Source organism: Pristiophorus japonicus, chromosome 9, assembly GCF_044704955.1.
Source record: "Pristiophorus japonicus isolate sPriJap1 chromosome 9, sPriJap1.hap1, whole genome shotgun sequence".
Lineage (NCBI taxonomy): Eukaryota > Metazoa > Chordata > Chondrichthyes > Pristiophoridae > Pristiophorus > Pristiophorus japonicus.
The window spans coordinates 78,088,894-78,101,787 of record NC_091985.1 but is presented as its reverse complement, the minus strand read 5'-3'; the positions used below and the strand labels follow the sequence as shown (position 1 = coordinate 78,101,787).

At 43.1% G+C, this 12,894-nt stretch overlaps 1 protein-coding gene across 3 annotated transcripts in view; it reads right to left on the bottom strand.

The window, feature by feature from the left end:
• pacc1 (proton activated chloride channel 1) overlaps positions 1–12,894 on the bottom strand; it is a 243,133-nt gene that overhangs the window by 15,033 nt on the left and 215,206 nt on the right. For all 3 annotated transcript variants that reach the window (XM_070889503.1, XM_070889504.1, XM_070889502.1), the window contains exons 3-6: positions 9,742–9,945; positions 4,920–5,074; positions 3,714–3,856; positions 1,306–1,450 (exon numbers count right to left, since the gene is read on the bottom strand). In XM_070889503.1, coding sequence (XP_070745604.1) covers positions 1,306–1,450; positions 3,714–3,856; positions 4,920–5,074; positions 9,742–9,853 — 555 coding nt within the window. In that variant the 5' untranslated portion in view covers positions 9,854–9,945. The remainder of the gene's footprint in view (positions 1–1,305; positions 1,451–3,713; positions 3,857–4,919; positions 5,075–9,741; positions 9,946–12,894) is intronic.

Genomic DNA, 12,894 nt, shown 5'->3' with positions numbered 1-12,894 from the left:
CTTGAAATGCACACCCTGACCACAGGGGGCGAGCTTGCGGGAGACACTCCTCACCTGGGTTTCCAGGTATAAAAGGGGAGGTCCCTCCCAGGGTCAAGACTCCTTGGTCCTAGGAATAAAGTGAAGGTCACAGAGTGACCGTGTCTGATATATACATGCCTCGTGTGAGTTTGTAACAAGGTGCAGAGACACTACACCACCAATCACCAAGACAGCATATTTCAGTTCTGCAACATTGCTCTTCTTTGTCCTCACCTCACCCCGTCTGCCGCTAAAACCTTTATCCACACTTTTGTTACCCAAGACTCAGCTTCTCAAATGCTCTTCTTGCCAGCTTCAAGCTGTTGTTTACAAATCCCTTATACTTCTTCCAGCCCTGTGCCCCAATCCATGCCCTACACACCTCAGATTCTGGTTTCCTATGCATTCCCACTGGCTACAGCCTAATACCTTGGTCAAGCTTCACCTCTGGGGTGGATCGATGCTGGCCAACGGATGAACACCTCCAATAGCTCGAGGGACGACCCAACAGAAGTGACCGCTACCGCAGGCTGCCGAGATCCACCCAGTTCGAGACCACAGTTCTGCCTCACCGCCCGTCCAGCCAGTTGTTCCATTCCGGGGCCGTAGATCGCTCTCATCTGTCAGGGTTGTATGTCTATCTCAATCGCATGTAGTATCTGATTGTGCTTAAAACTGTAATAAGACACCTTACAACTCCCAAGATCCTTTAGGTAATGTGTGTGTGACCGGTGATCCAAATCTTACACAATGTTTTTCACTTGGCTACAGACTAGGTTTTACTCTGGAACACCGTCCCTAAACCGCTTTGCTTTATTAATTTCCCGCCTCCCTTTAAACGCCATCTACTGACCATAATTTCTATCACATCGTCTAATTCTCCCACAACTGCTCATCAGTTATGTGTCTTGGGATGTTTTATTAAGGTAAAAGTGTTACATAAATGCAAATTGTTTCTGATTTTGTTTCAAAGTATTTTCCTATGGCCATCCTTCCTTCCCTTGCAGGGTTTGATCAAAGACTTAATATACCAATAAGTTATCAATTACAACTCTCCTACCTGCTTGTTTGGTTCATAATAAAGTAGAAAGGAGTCAGAGACTGCAATGACATTGCAATGAAAGGAGACTAACTCCAAATATGTTACTGACTTAGAGCCAAGAAATCAGTCCTATATTTGTTTGATGTAGCAAAACTTTGAACACACAAAAAAAAAGATAACATTGTGACATTCCTGTAATATTAGCAGATCTATCCAGGTCATAATCCCAGTGCTCTCATTACCTCTTGTCTGAATTCCACCGATTCACTTCCATCTTTCTCGGTCGTTCTCACCAGAGACATTTTGACCCAGGTTCGAAAACCCCCAGAAAAGGTCCAGATCGAATAAGAACGTTCACAGTCCTGCATGAATTGTGCTTTATCAGAACTGAAAGACAAGTGCCAACACAATATTCACTGCTCAGTTTATGAAATTGCTCTGCTATCTTAAACTAAAACAATAAAAGAGCAGAATTCATCCAGTGTTCATCCTTGCTCATCAATTAGTGTCACAGTATAACAAAAGTTTAACTTTGTCACGTTTAAAATGCGACATTAACTTGTTAACAATAAAAGATGCCGTGTTACTGCCAAATATGTGGTGGAGAAATAAGGTTGCCAGCTGGCTGGCCTCATCACTGCCCACAATATAAAACCGAAAATCAGTTGACATGTTGGTACTTCTCCCAATGCACTCCAATAAACAGCAATTCCCTATTGTCATCATTATAGGCAGTAGGAAAACTTGACAGTTTCCTAAAAACAGATAATAGTAAGTGGAAGTTAGTTAAATATATGATGGAGAAAGGAATAGAAGGTTATGCTGGTATGGTTAGATGAAGTAGGATGGGTGCAGCATAAACACCAGCATAGACCAGTTTGGCTAAATGGCCTGTTTCTGCACTGTATATTCTATGTAATTCTCTAGAACCTGTTAGTATTCCTGCCCCAGACTACTGGCGAGAAATCTTTTATTTTTAATTAATCGTTCACAGGATGTGGGCATCGCAGGCAAAACCATCATTTATTGCCCATCCTTAATTGCCTTCGAGAAGGTGGTGATGAGCCACCTTCTTGAATCGCTGCAGTCTGTGTGGTGAAGGTACTCCCATAGTGCTGTTAGGGAGGGAGTTCCAGGATTTTGACCCAGCGATGATGAAAGAATGGCAATATATTGCCAAGTCAGGATGGAGGCAATAGTATTCCCATGCGCGGGTTTTGGAGCTGCTGTCGAAGACGCCTTGGCGAGTTGATGCAGTGCACCAGTAGTGGATGAGTAAATGCTTAAGGTGGCAGATGGAATACCAATCGAGCGGGCTACTTTGTCCTGAATGGTGTTGAGCTTCTTTAGTGCTGGTGCTGCACTCATCCAGGCAAGTGGAGAGTATTCCATCACACTCCTGACTTGTGCCTTGTAGATGGTGGAAAGGCTTTGGGGAGTTGGGAGGTGAGTCACTCGCCACAGAATACCCAGCCTTTTGTAGCCACAGTATTTATGTAGCTGGTCCAGTTAGGTTTCTGGTCAATGGTGATCCCCAGGATGTTGGTGGGGGATTCAGCAATGGTAATGTAATTGAATGTCAAAGGAAAATGCTTAGACTCTTCGTTGGAGATAGTCACGGCCTGGCACTTATGTGGCACGAATCTTACTTACCACTCATCAGCCCAAGCCTGAATGTTGTTCAGGTCTTGCTGCATCCGGGCATGGACTGCTTCATTATCTGAGGATAATTAATTACTAAAATCCATGCTATGGGATAAATTAGCCACAATTTTTTTTATTATAAATTGACAACGTGGAGCTATTTAAATTTACATGTCATCTGCTGATAAAGAACTGTGTTGAATTTTACGATATTTTGGTAACTACATAATATTGCTAAATAAAGTTGAGTAAATACATTTAAAATGTGTCTGACTGATCTTTCACTGCAGACAGATGCCATGATTTGATGCACAGGTACTTCAGCCATTTGAAAAGTGGCCCTTAACAATAACAGACTCCAAAGTACAGGTGCAGCGTCTCAAATCCGGAACCCTTGGGACCGAGGCCGTTCCGGATTTTGCAGTTTTCCGAACTTTGGAACATCTTTCTGACGTCATGAATCCGGAAACACCCAAGCCCAGGTTTGGGTATTTCCAGATTTCAGAACGTCAGAAAGCTGGGGGGGGAGGGGGGGGGGGGGGGAAGGCGGTGGGGGAAGAGAGAAGATGGTGTTGCTCTCCTAGGAGCTGTTCGTGTCGCCGGCCCTATCCAGGAGGTCGTCGGGCAGGGCCCGCCGCCATAGAGCTGTTCGGGCGGGGCTCTGCCGCCAAGGAAGTGTTCGGGCCGGCGGGCCCCGCCGTAGAGGTGGTGTTGGGGCGGGCCTATGAGGAGGCCCCGAGATAAGGGCAGCGGCGGCGAGTGGACGAGGCGTGCGGTAGCAGGGTAGGGTCTGCGGCAGCAAGTTGAGGCCAGAGATCGGGCAGCAGCGGGGCCCTGAGGTCAGCTGGTCCGGATTCCGGAACGTTTTAGGGATTCCGGAAGACCCTGCCACCAAACTGTCGAGTCCGGAACTCCGGATTTTGGACGCTCAATCTGTAGCAATTATTTTTCACCCCCCTCCCCACAGAAGGATAGACTCGGTGTGCTCCCTATACCAGTTTCTCACCTCTCTTGAAACTCCTTGAATGATGAGAATAAGAGATAGCTGATTGCACTAAAATCTTCTTCGGTTTCATTTAGATGGAACTGCAAGAACACCAGCTCCTTCTTTCTCACATCTTGTGGTCCACGGATAATCAGGGCAGATTTCTACAGTCACAAAGAGTAACAACAAATTGAATTTAAAATGGCCTAGTAAATTTCCTAAACAACACGCATGGGTGTGAGGTGAGTGAAGAGTTCTGGGGAGGAAGAAGTGTTTAGCCCCGATGGTCTGGCTTTCATAGTCTTAATGGACCACCTGGTCTTTTCCTAGCCATTAATTTCATAAGTTGCGAGCTTGGAATTTAATCTGCAGTCATTAAAAATACAGCGAGGAAGAATTGGGCATCATCATTCATTCCTATCTGCTGGTCTTCAGATTGTAAACCATCCTGTGCCACAGAAAGACTTACTTGAACTTAACAGAAGACATTTGGCTTGCTCACAAATTTTAATTTTTCCCATTTATTCACAATATTTCTCTAATGTAGGGAAATGTGGCAGCCAATTTTCACACAGTAAGGCCCCACAAACAGCAGTGAAATTAATGACCAGATAATTTGTTTTAGTGATGTTGAGGAATAAATATTAGCCAGGACACCAGGAGAACTCCCCTGCTCTTCTGCAAAGAGTGCCATGGGATCTTCTACATTTACCTGCGAGAGGTTTAATGTCCCATTTGAAAGGTGGCACCTCAGACTCCCTCAGGCCTGCAATGAAGTGTCAGCTAGATTATGTGCTCAAGTCTCTGAAGTGGGGCTTGAACCTACAACCCAGAGGTGAAAGTTCAATCACTGTGCCAAGACTGGTCAAAATTAAAAGCACACCATGCTTGAATATACAGGATGAGAGACGCCAATCAGTACTTCAACTATCATAGTTTCATGTTTTTGTTTTCCACTAACTTAACTGTGGCTAAAGCAAGCTTTAGGTATTGGATACTGCTTCAAGCATAGTCAATATCTGCTGACAATCTCATTGATACTAAGAAAGCTAAAACTTACTGACTGAAACTGCTCTATTTGCTAAAAGTCATATTTAAGCCCTCACATGAAGAATCAGCAAGAACACAGTACAAATGCATAAGTATAACAGATGAATATTGGTCAAATGGGAACACACAATTGTAGCCCTGAAAGAGTTAAATCAACAGATGCATGCTGTACTTTACCAGTGTCTGGTTTCTGTATGGGTCTGTGTAACTGACATGATCCTTGGTGCAGTCTATTTCTCCTTGTTGGCCTAGATTCACTGTAAACTGAACATGATCATGATAATGATGCTTGCAGCTCAGGAGCTCTGCTTTACCAAGATACAGTGCTATACCTGTGAAATGGATTGAGATACATTCATCAAGCTGGCCATTCCAGACTGATTCAAATTTTAGATATTTTCATCCTTTTGCCAATTCCTCCTCTTCCCCCACCCTTTCTGCTATATTACCTTCAACCAAGCTTCCACCAATCCCCCTCTGATCCAGTCATTAGAACAACATACAAGCAATGTTTCCCCTAATTATTTTGGGGCCTTGCAGCCCATTTAAATTTCCACGCATGTGCTGTTTTTGCATTGTGAAGCCAGCTCACTGGCTTCGTGGGACCTCAAGCTTAAAGGGAATAATGCATTCAAGTGCCCCAGGGTCAAATCGGCCAAAACTTTTTCCTTCTTTCTGTGAGAAGCACTTGGTCTTTATCTGGACCGTCCTTCCAAAAACCAGATTACAAGTTGGTATTTGACAGTCCATCCCACCAAAGCCATGACATCACACATTAATACTCCAAATGCTCCGTGCGTTCCACACATTAATACTCCAACTGCCCCCCACCCACAAGACATTTCGGTGCACCTTAAAGTACACTGGGGAATATGAATGGCAAAGGCCTGCAGGCAACTGGACTGTTCAACCTTTCAAAGAAATGGTAAGCGGTGTAGAAAACCAGTAGGGACGAGGGAAGATTACATTTTCTATTTCACCAAATTAATTGTAACATAAATAGGAGCCGGAGTAGGTCATTCAGCTCCTCGAGCCTGCTCCGCTATTTAATATCATGGCTGATCTTCACCCTCAACTCCACTTTCAGCCTTTCAACGTGGGAAATAAAGTTTTAATTCTTTTACTAAATTTAATTACCAAATAATCATAAACAACAAAAAGCACAGTACTCAAGACTTTTTTCAATTCACAAATAAAATAAAATCTTTCAGAAAGATCCACTGGAGACAATGTAGAACATTTTGTGGTAAGTGCTGCAGGAGACAATGTGTAATCTCTATTGGGAATATGAAGCACTCCAGAGACTTGAGAATATAATCGAGGTCGACACTTCAGTGCAGTACTGAAGGAGTGCGGCATTATCAGAGTTGCTGTCTTTCAGATGAGATACTAAATCAAGGCTCCGTCTGCCCGTTCAGATGGAGGTAAAAGCTCCCATGGCACTTTGAAGAAGAGCAGAGTCCTGACCAACATTATACCTCAACCAATCTGGTCATTTATTTAATTTGCTAATTGTGGGACCTTGCTGTACTTCCCTACATTATAAGACTGTCTACACTTCACAAGTCACTGGATGTGAAATGCTTTAGGACAACACAACACAAGGTCATGAATGGTGCTATATATATGCAAAATTGTTCGTTCTTTCACATCAGAATCTCGGAAAGGAGGTTTCGAATAAGGTTGTCATGCAGTACTACTTTCTGCCATTTGGTGTCATGGTGCACTTAATAAATTACTGAACAGTTCAGTCAGTCAGTCTGATTAACTAAGGGGCTAATTCCTATTGAGTGCACATAGGCCTCTTGATACCAGTATGAACTAACCAGGTTTTCCTCTTGGGCTCAATCTGTTTGCCATGGAAAAGACAACAATACCAACCAATGGCATTTTGGGGGCACAGTTCTTGTGTTAGCTGTTGCTAATAAATTAATAAGAATTTAGTTCCTTTCCCCTTAGTACTGCTCCATCAAGAGGAGGATTATGACTTTGACTGCAACTTGCATGAAGGGATTTAAACAGGAGGGTGAGAATGTTAAACTGGAAGTGTTGAGGGACTGGAACGTAGGTCAGCGAGCACAAAGATGCGCAGGGGCGATGGGTGAATGGGACTTGGTGCGAGATTGAAAACTCTGCTGGCCATATTCTATGAACTTAAGTTTATGAAAGGAAGAAGATATGAGGACGGCCAGAAGAGCATGTGAATAATCGGGTCTAGAGATGACAAAGGCCTGGATGAGGGTTTCAGCAGATGGACTGAGGTGGAGTGGAGATGGCTAACATTACGGAGTTGGAAGTAGGTGGTCTCTATGACGGAGAGGTTATGAGGTCAGAAGCTGAGCTCAGGTTTGAATAGGATGCCATGATGCAAATGATCTGGTTCAACCAGAGATAGTGGCTGGGAAGGGGACCAGAGTCGGTGGCCAGGGTACAGAGTTACGGTGGAGGCCGAACACAATGGCTTTGGTCTTCTCAATGGGCTGGATATCAGACAAGTGTTCTGGTTGGTCTGTTGAAAATGCAAATGTCATGTTTCTTTCAAGATTAAAAGTTATAAAGCCCAAAGATCCACAAAGGTCAGAAAGCATAATTTTTATGTAAAAAAAATATTTCCCCCCCCCCCCCCCCCAACTCAGGGGACCCAGTAGGAAAGCACCATTAATTTTGTACCTTCAGCATTTGGATTTCCCCTTTTGTTGTTTTCTTCCCAACTGAAGAAATGTTGTGTATATTTGCAACTTAAATTACAAAGTGCATGTTACTGCTGGTTTTAACATGCCATAGGCCAATAATCAGTGCTGTCCTCGAGTTGCCGTTTTTTGGGGACAATGTTAACTTTATTGAAGCTGTTGGCCAGCTTTTGCTAGGTTGGGTTGTATTGAGAAAGTAAATTTGAAGTATTTAAATCCATTCAGACGGCAGATATTTTACCCAAAAAGTTGGGTTCCAGGCAGCCCAGGGCACGTTTCGTTCACTGATGTCCGTTTGAATTCCCCCCAAAATTGGCAACTGTCCTGATTCTAGGTCTATTTTTTGAGAAAATAAGCAGTTGCCCGGCTTTGTAACTTAAGCTGTAGATATAACTGAAATCCTCACACTTTTATTGGAGGTAAAAAAGCTAATTCTCAAAAGCTTACTTTTATTAAAACAAAGTCCCAATTGTAGGAACAGGCACATCAGCAGTCCCAAGCTCACTGCTCACAAGTCTCTTGTCATTTGAACTGTGTTGAGGGTTGTTTCTAATTTGATTGAACACCATTTTAAAATGAAAAGCAGAAATTGTGGCAAATGTGAGAATGAAACATCGAGGGCACGGAGCAGAAACCAGCAGGTGCTTTACCACTTGACGCTAGCGGCTTAGTAAGCACACAATGTTTACCTAAAGATGGGCCTCCTGATCTCTGCAGAAATAACAGTGTGACTGGGCTAGGTTATCGACAGTAAAGCATTTTAATAGAGAAAAAGTTTGCACAAACAATATTTAGGACTTAGAGTGAATGATTTTGATGTCTGAAATAGTGCATGGAATGTATGAAATAGTGCACTCTCAAGTGACAAGTCAGTGACAGTATGCAAGGTTTGACAGGACTGGGTGAGCTTGAATAGAAACTGCATAACTGCAATTAAGACACTACGGTGACTAAATCAGAATGAAAGCATCAAAACAGATGACTCATCTCGTATGTTAACAATTTTGGAATGCTAATACAATCTTACCATTACCACTGGCATATTACTCACGATGCCCAGGAGCCAAATTTGCACTTATGGTACAATGTTGGGAAAGCACAGAAGGAGCATTACTCATTTAATTCATGCGAGATCTTAAAAACACACTAATTTTCCAAAGATGGAAAACAGATAAAAATGAGAGAATATTTGAAAGCTACAATCACAGGCAAGGTCAGAAAATAAGGTATTAAATACAATATTTTACATAATGGTAACCTCGGCTGGGTTAGAGAAGAGGTTGTGGAAAGATAGCACCTTTCACATCCTCAGGATGTGCCAAAGCACATCAAAGCCAATTATTTTTTTTTTTGGAAGTACAGTCACTTATGCAGGTAAGCATGGCAACCAAACTGTACAAAGCAAGACCCAAAATCAGACCAGTTAATTTGTTTTGGTGGTGTTAACAGAGTTGAATTGTAGCTGAGACATCAGAAGAATTCCTTGCTCTTCCTCAAAACATAAACATCTGAATAAGCAAACAGAACCTGTGTTTAATATCTCATCTGAAAGATGGCATTTCTGATAATGCAACACTCCTTGGGTACTGCACTGAAATGTAAGCCTAGACTATGTATGAGGAGAAGTCTACTGTGCACAATTGGCTAAAGTGAGGTTTCACAGTCAAGTAGTTTCAGGAGTAGTCAATGCCTTGGTGACGGCCAAGATGGAGTTACTTAGAAATAGGCAAGGTCCATGAAAACCATCTCCCTGAACCATTAGCAAATGGAGAAGGTATCCTCCCACAAGACTGATGTCTTTCTACTTCCCAGATTATAAAGCAAGTAACTTGTCGAATATGTTGGGAGGAAGGTTTTCTGTGTGTGCAATGTGTAGCAAAATCAAAATCATCTTTACGATTTCACTACTATTTTGCACAGAGAAAATCACCCCTGTTCCCTTTTCCACTCCCAAGTTATGAGCTGCAGACACATTCTCTGGGCATCGCTTTCTCCCTAATTATCGTTTTTTAAAAAAACCCAATAATTTGAGGCCCGAGATATCTTATAGGTCAGAGGGCACGTATTAATAACAGTCCAGCAAACTAACTTTTGTAATAGTATAGTTGTCCGTAACTGAAAAGGTACTCTGAAACACTAATTCAAATCACTTTAATGATAGAGTGAGCCTGTTGAAACAGATCTAATTAAGTGTACTCATCAGATTGCTTCCAGCATCAGTAATTCGGGCAATAAATAGCAGGAGATTTGAAAAGCCAGGAACTACTTTATGTCAGCAATCTTATAAGAAAATCAAACTGTAGTCTCACCAGGAGCATCATATTGCACAACTTCCTGGAAGGAGACAGACATGACCGGATGTTTGAGCTTCTCTCTGAAGTCTGTGATGGTCTGATAAGCCAGGAACACTGCCACAGACATCAGGAGCAGATAGATGAAGATAAGAATCACAGCAAAAGTGTTCTTCAGACAGGCTTTTCCAAAGATGGAAGACAGACTTGTGGAGCTATCATCTAGAACAGAAAATAGTAATTTAACTGCTAAATCCTTCCCTCATTTAATGGCTTACAACAAACACTTTATTAACACAACAAATAACAATTCATGCATCATCAGTGGCTACTGTAGGATTCAGTGCTCTCCACTCACTGCAGATCAGAACTTCATATTCAAGGGAAAGATGGTGGAGGAACGAGTTTTTCTTTCTACTGCCTCAGTTGAACACAGCAGTTGCGTTATGGTTTCTACACAAACTGGTACACCTACATTTACACAGGGCCTTTAATGTAGTAAAATATCCCAAAGTGCTTCAGAGGCAAAAACACAGCTGCAGTAGGAAATGACTGAATACATTGTGAAGCAATAGGTTTTGATGAGTCTTTTGTAGGTAGCAAGGCAGAGGTGTTTTGGGAGAGGATTTGAGACAGGGGCCATAATATAGTAGAAGATTCTGCCACAAAAAGGAATGGAGGGGAGAATACAAAGGAGGCCAGTCAGAAGAACAGAGGGCATGCTGTAGCATATAGAGATGGAGCTGACTGCCAAGTTAAACAGCATCAACATTGTGAAGGGATTTGTAAACGAGAACAATGATTTTGAATTCAATATGATGGGGGCTCAATGGAGGTTGGTGAAGATAGGGATGAAAGGGAGGTGGACTTATATGGTGGGAGTTTGGGAGACTGATGAGGAGAATGTTGGATCAGCTGAGGTCTGATAGGTGATGCTGAGAGTTTCAGCACTGGTGGAATGAAGCAAGTACAGAGATGGACATTGTTGTGAAGGGAGAAATTAGTCTTGGCAATGGATAGGATATGGAGTTTGCACCTCAGCTCAGGATCAATCAGAACACTGAAGCTGCAGATGATCAGGTTCAGCTGAAGCAAACAACCAGCTAAAGGGATAGAATTGGGGGTTAGGGTTTGGAGCGTTTGACAAGAGCCAACCAAAATGTTGGCGAAACTTCTAGCTCATCCACAACTTGATGTCAAGACAGCACAATGGTGGTGTGGAGTTGAAGGTGGTAAGGAAGAATTAGAGCTGGATGTCATCAATACACAAATGGAAGTTGACTCAATGCCTACAGATGCTGTCGCTGAGGCAGCATGTGGACAAAGAACAGAAGGTGCCAAGGATGGAATCTCAGGGCACTCAAGGTGAACATACAGGGTCAAGTACACCAAATGTTGCAGAAGGTTGAGGAACGCTAAGAGGGGACGCCTCTGTGATTATACTCACAAAGGAGGTTTTACCATGCATTTGGGTGCTGTGGAAGAAAACAGCTCCCGAGGAGATTCAAACAGGTGGCGATGGGAGAAGTGAGCATGGAGCTGGGTAGTGATGACACATTCAAAGAATCTTAGAGAAAAAGGAGGCTAGAGAATGAGGCTTTAGTTGAAAGGGCAGAGAACGAGGCTGTTGACTGTGATTATGAAAGTTGAATAACAGAACCTAAGGAAAGGGAGTTGTTGATGTCAGAGAACATTGGGCCAAGGAGAGAGAGTTATGTCACTATGCGGTCAGGAAAGTTATCAGGAGGTTGAGGGCTCAAGGTGGGTTTCATGAAGATGTGCTTGATGTGTGGGAAAATGAAAACAAGAGGGGAAGAAGCAATGAGGTGTCAGGACTGGGAGAAGAGGGAAGAAAGTAAAGAAGGAGGTCGTTAAAACAAAGTTTTATGAGCTCCTCACACTCGATGTTGGAGCTGTCGATGAAAGGAGCACAGGAAAGGTTCATCATCCAGAAGTTTGGGATTTCCCTTATCCTCCAAGGAGTAGTTGGGGGATTTAGCACTTGAGGGGGGAGACATGCTACTGCTTAATGTAATCTACTTTACTCATTGGAGTTCAGAAGGATGAGGGGTGATCTTATAGAAACATTTAAAATAACAAAAGGGATAGACAAGATAGAGGCAGAGAAGTTGTTTCCACTGGTCAGGGAGACTAGAACTAGGGGGCACAGCCTCAAAATATGGGGGAGCCAATTTAAAACCGAGTCGAGAAGGAATTTCTTCTCCCAGAGGGTTGTGAATCTGTGGAATTCTCTGCCCAAGGAAGCAGTTGAGGCTAGCTCATTGAATGTATTCAAATCACAGATAGATAGATTTTTAACCAATAAGGGAATTAAGGGTTACGGGGAGTGGGCGGGTAAGTGGAGCTGAGTCCACGGCCAGATCAGCCATGATCTTTTTGAATGGCGGAGCAGGCTCGAGGGGCTAGATGGCCTACTCCTGTTCTTATGTTTAGGCAGATCTGGCAGCACCAGGTGCACGCAGACTTAATGTTCTCAGATGTAAAGGTGCAGCAGTAGGAATGGTAATGAGAATGGCAGGAGTGGTGGCAATATTGCGGACAAGGACATCAAAGAAGAACCAAAAGGAACTGTTAAGCAGTGTGATGCCATGGCAGGTGAAGGGCCAGATGGGAAAGAGTTGGGAATGAGAGAGAATGTTAGAAAGGGTCCTTGGGAGGTGCTTTTTTCCTAGGAACAGTGGGAGGTTTGTGGGGCTGGAGATGTGAGTGTTGAGCGAGGATGATCTTGTCAGTGATTGGAACCTCATAGATAGTGAGGTTGAGGAATGGCAGGATGAGGTTAGTTGATGATAGGAGTGCAGAAAAATTAGATGGGGAGGGGCAAAAGAGAGGAGATTTAGCTCATCAAGGATGAGGGGCCATTCAATGCAGAGGTTAATAGAGGAAAGGAGGGAGGAGATTTAGTGCAGGAAGTTATAAGAAGACTTGGGAAAGCAATAGACAATGGCCCGGAATTTGCGGTTATACCGATGGTGAAACTGTCAGTGCTTGCCGTCATTACTGTGTAAAACTGACAGCAACTTCTGGGAATGATAAAGGGCGAGTTGATCATAAGGAGCAGAAAATACCTTAGAGTAAAGGAATAGGTCAGGTAGGATATTCAGCAGAAAATTCATTACTTTTTTCTCAATATACATATTTTACAGTAGT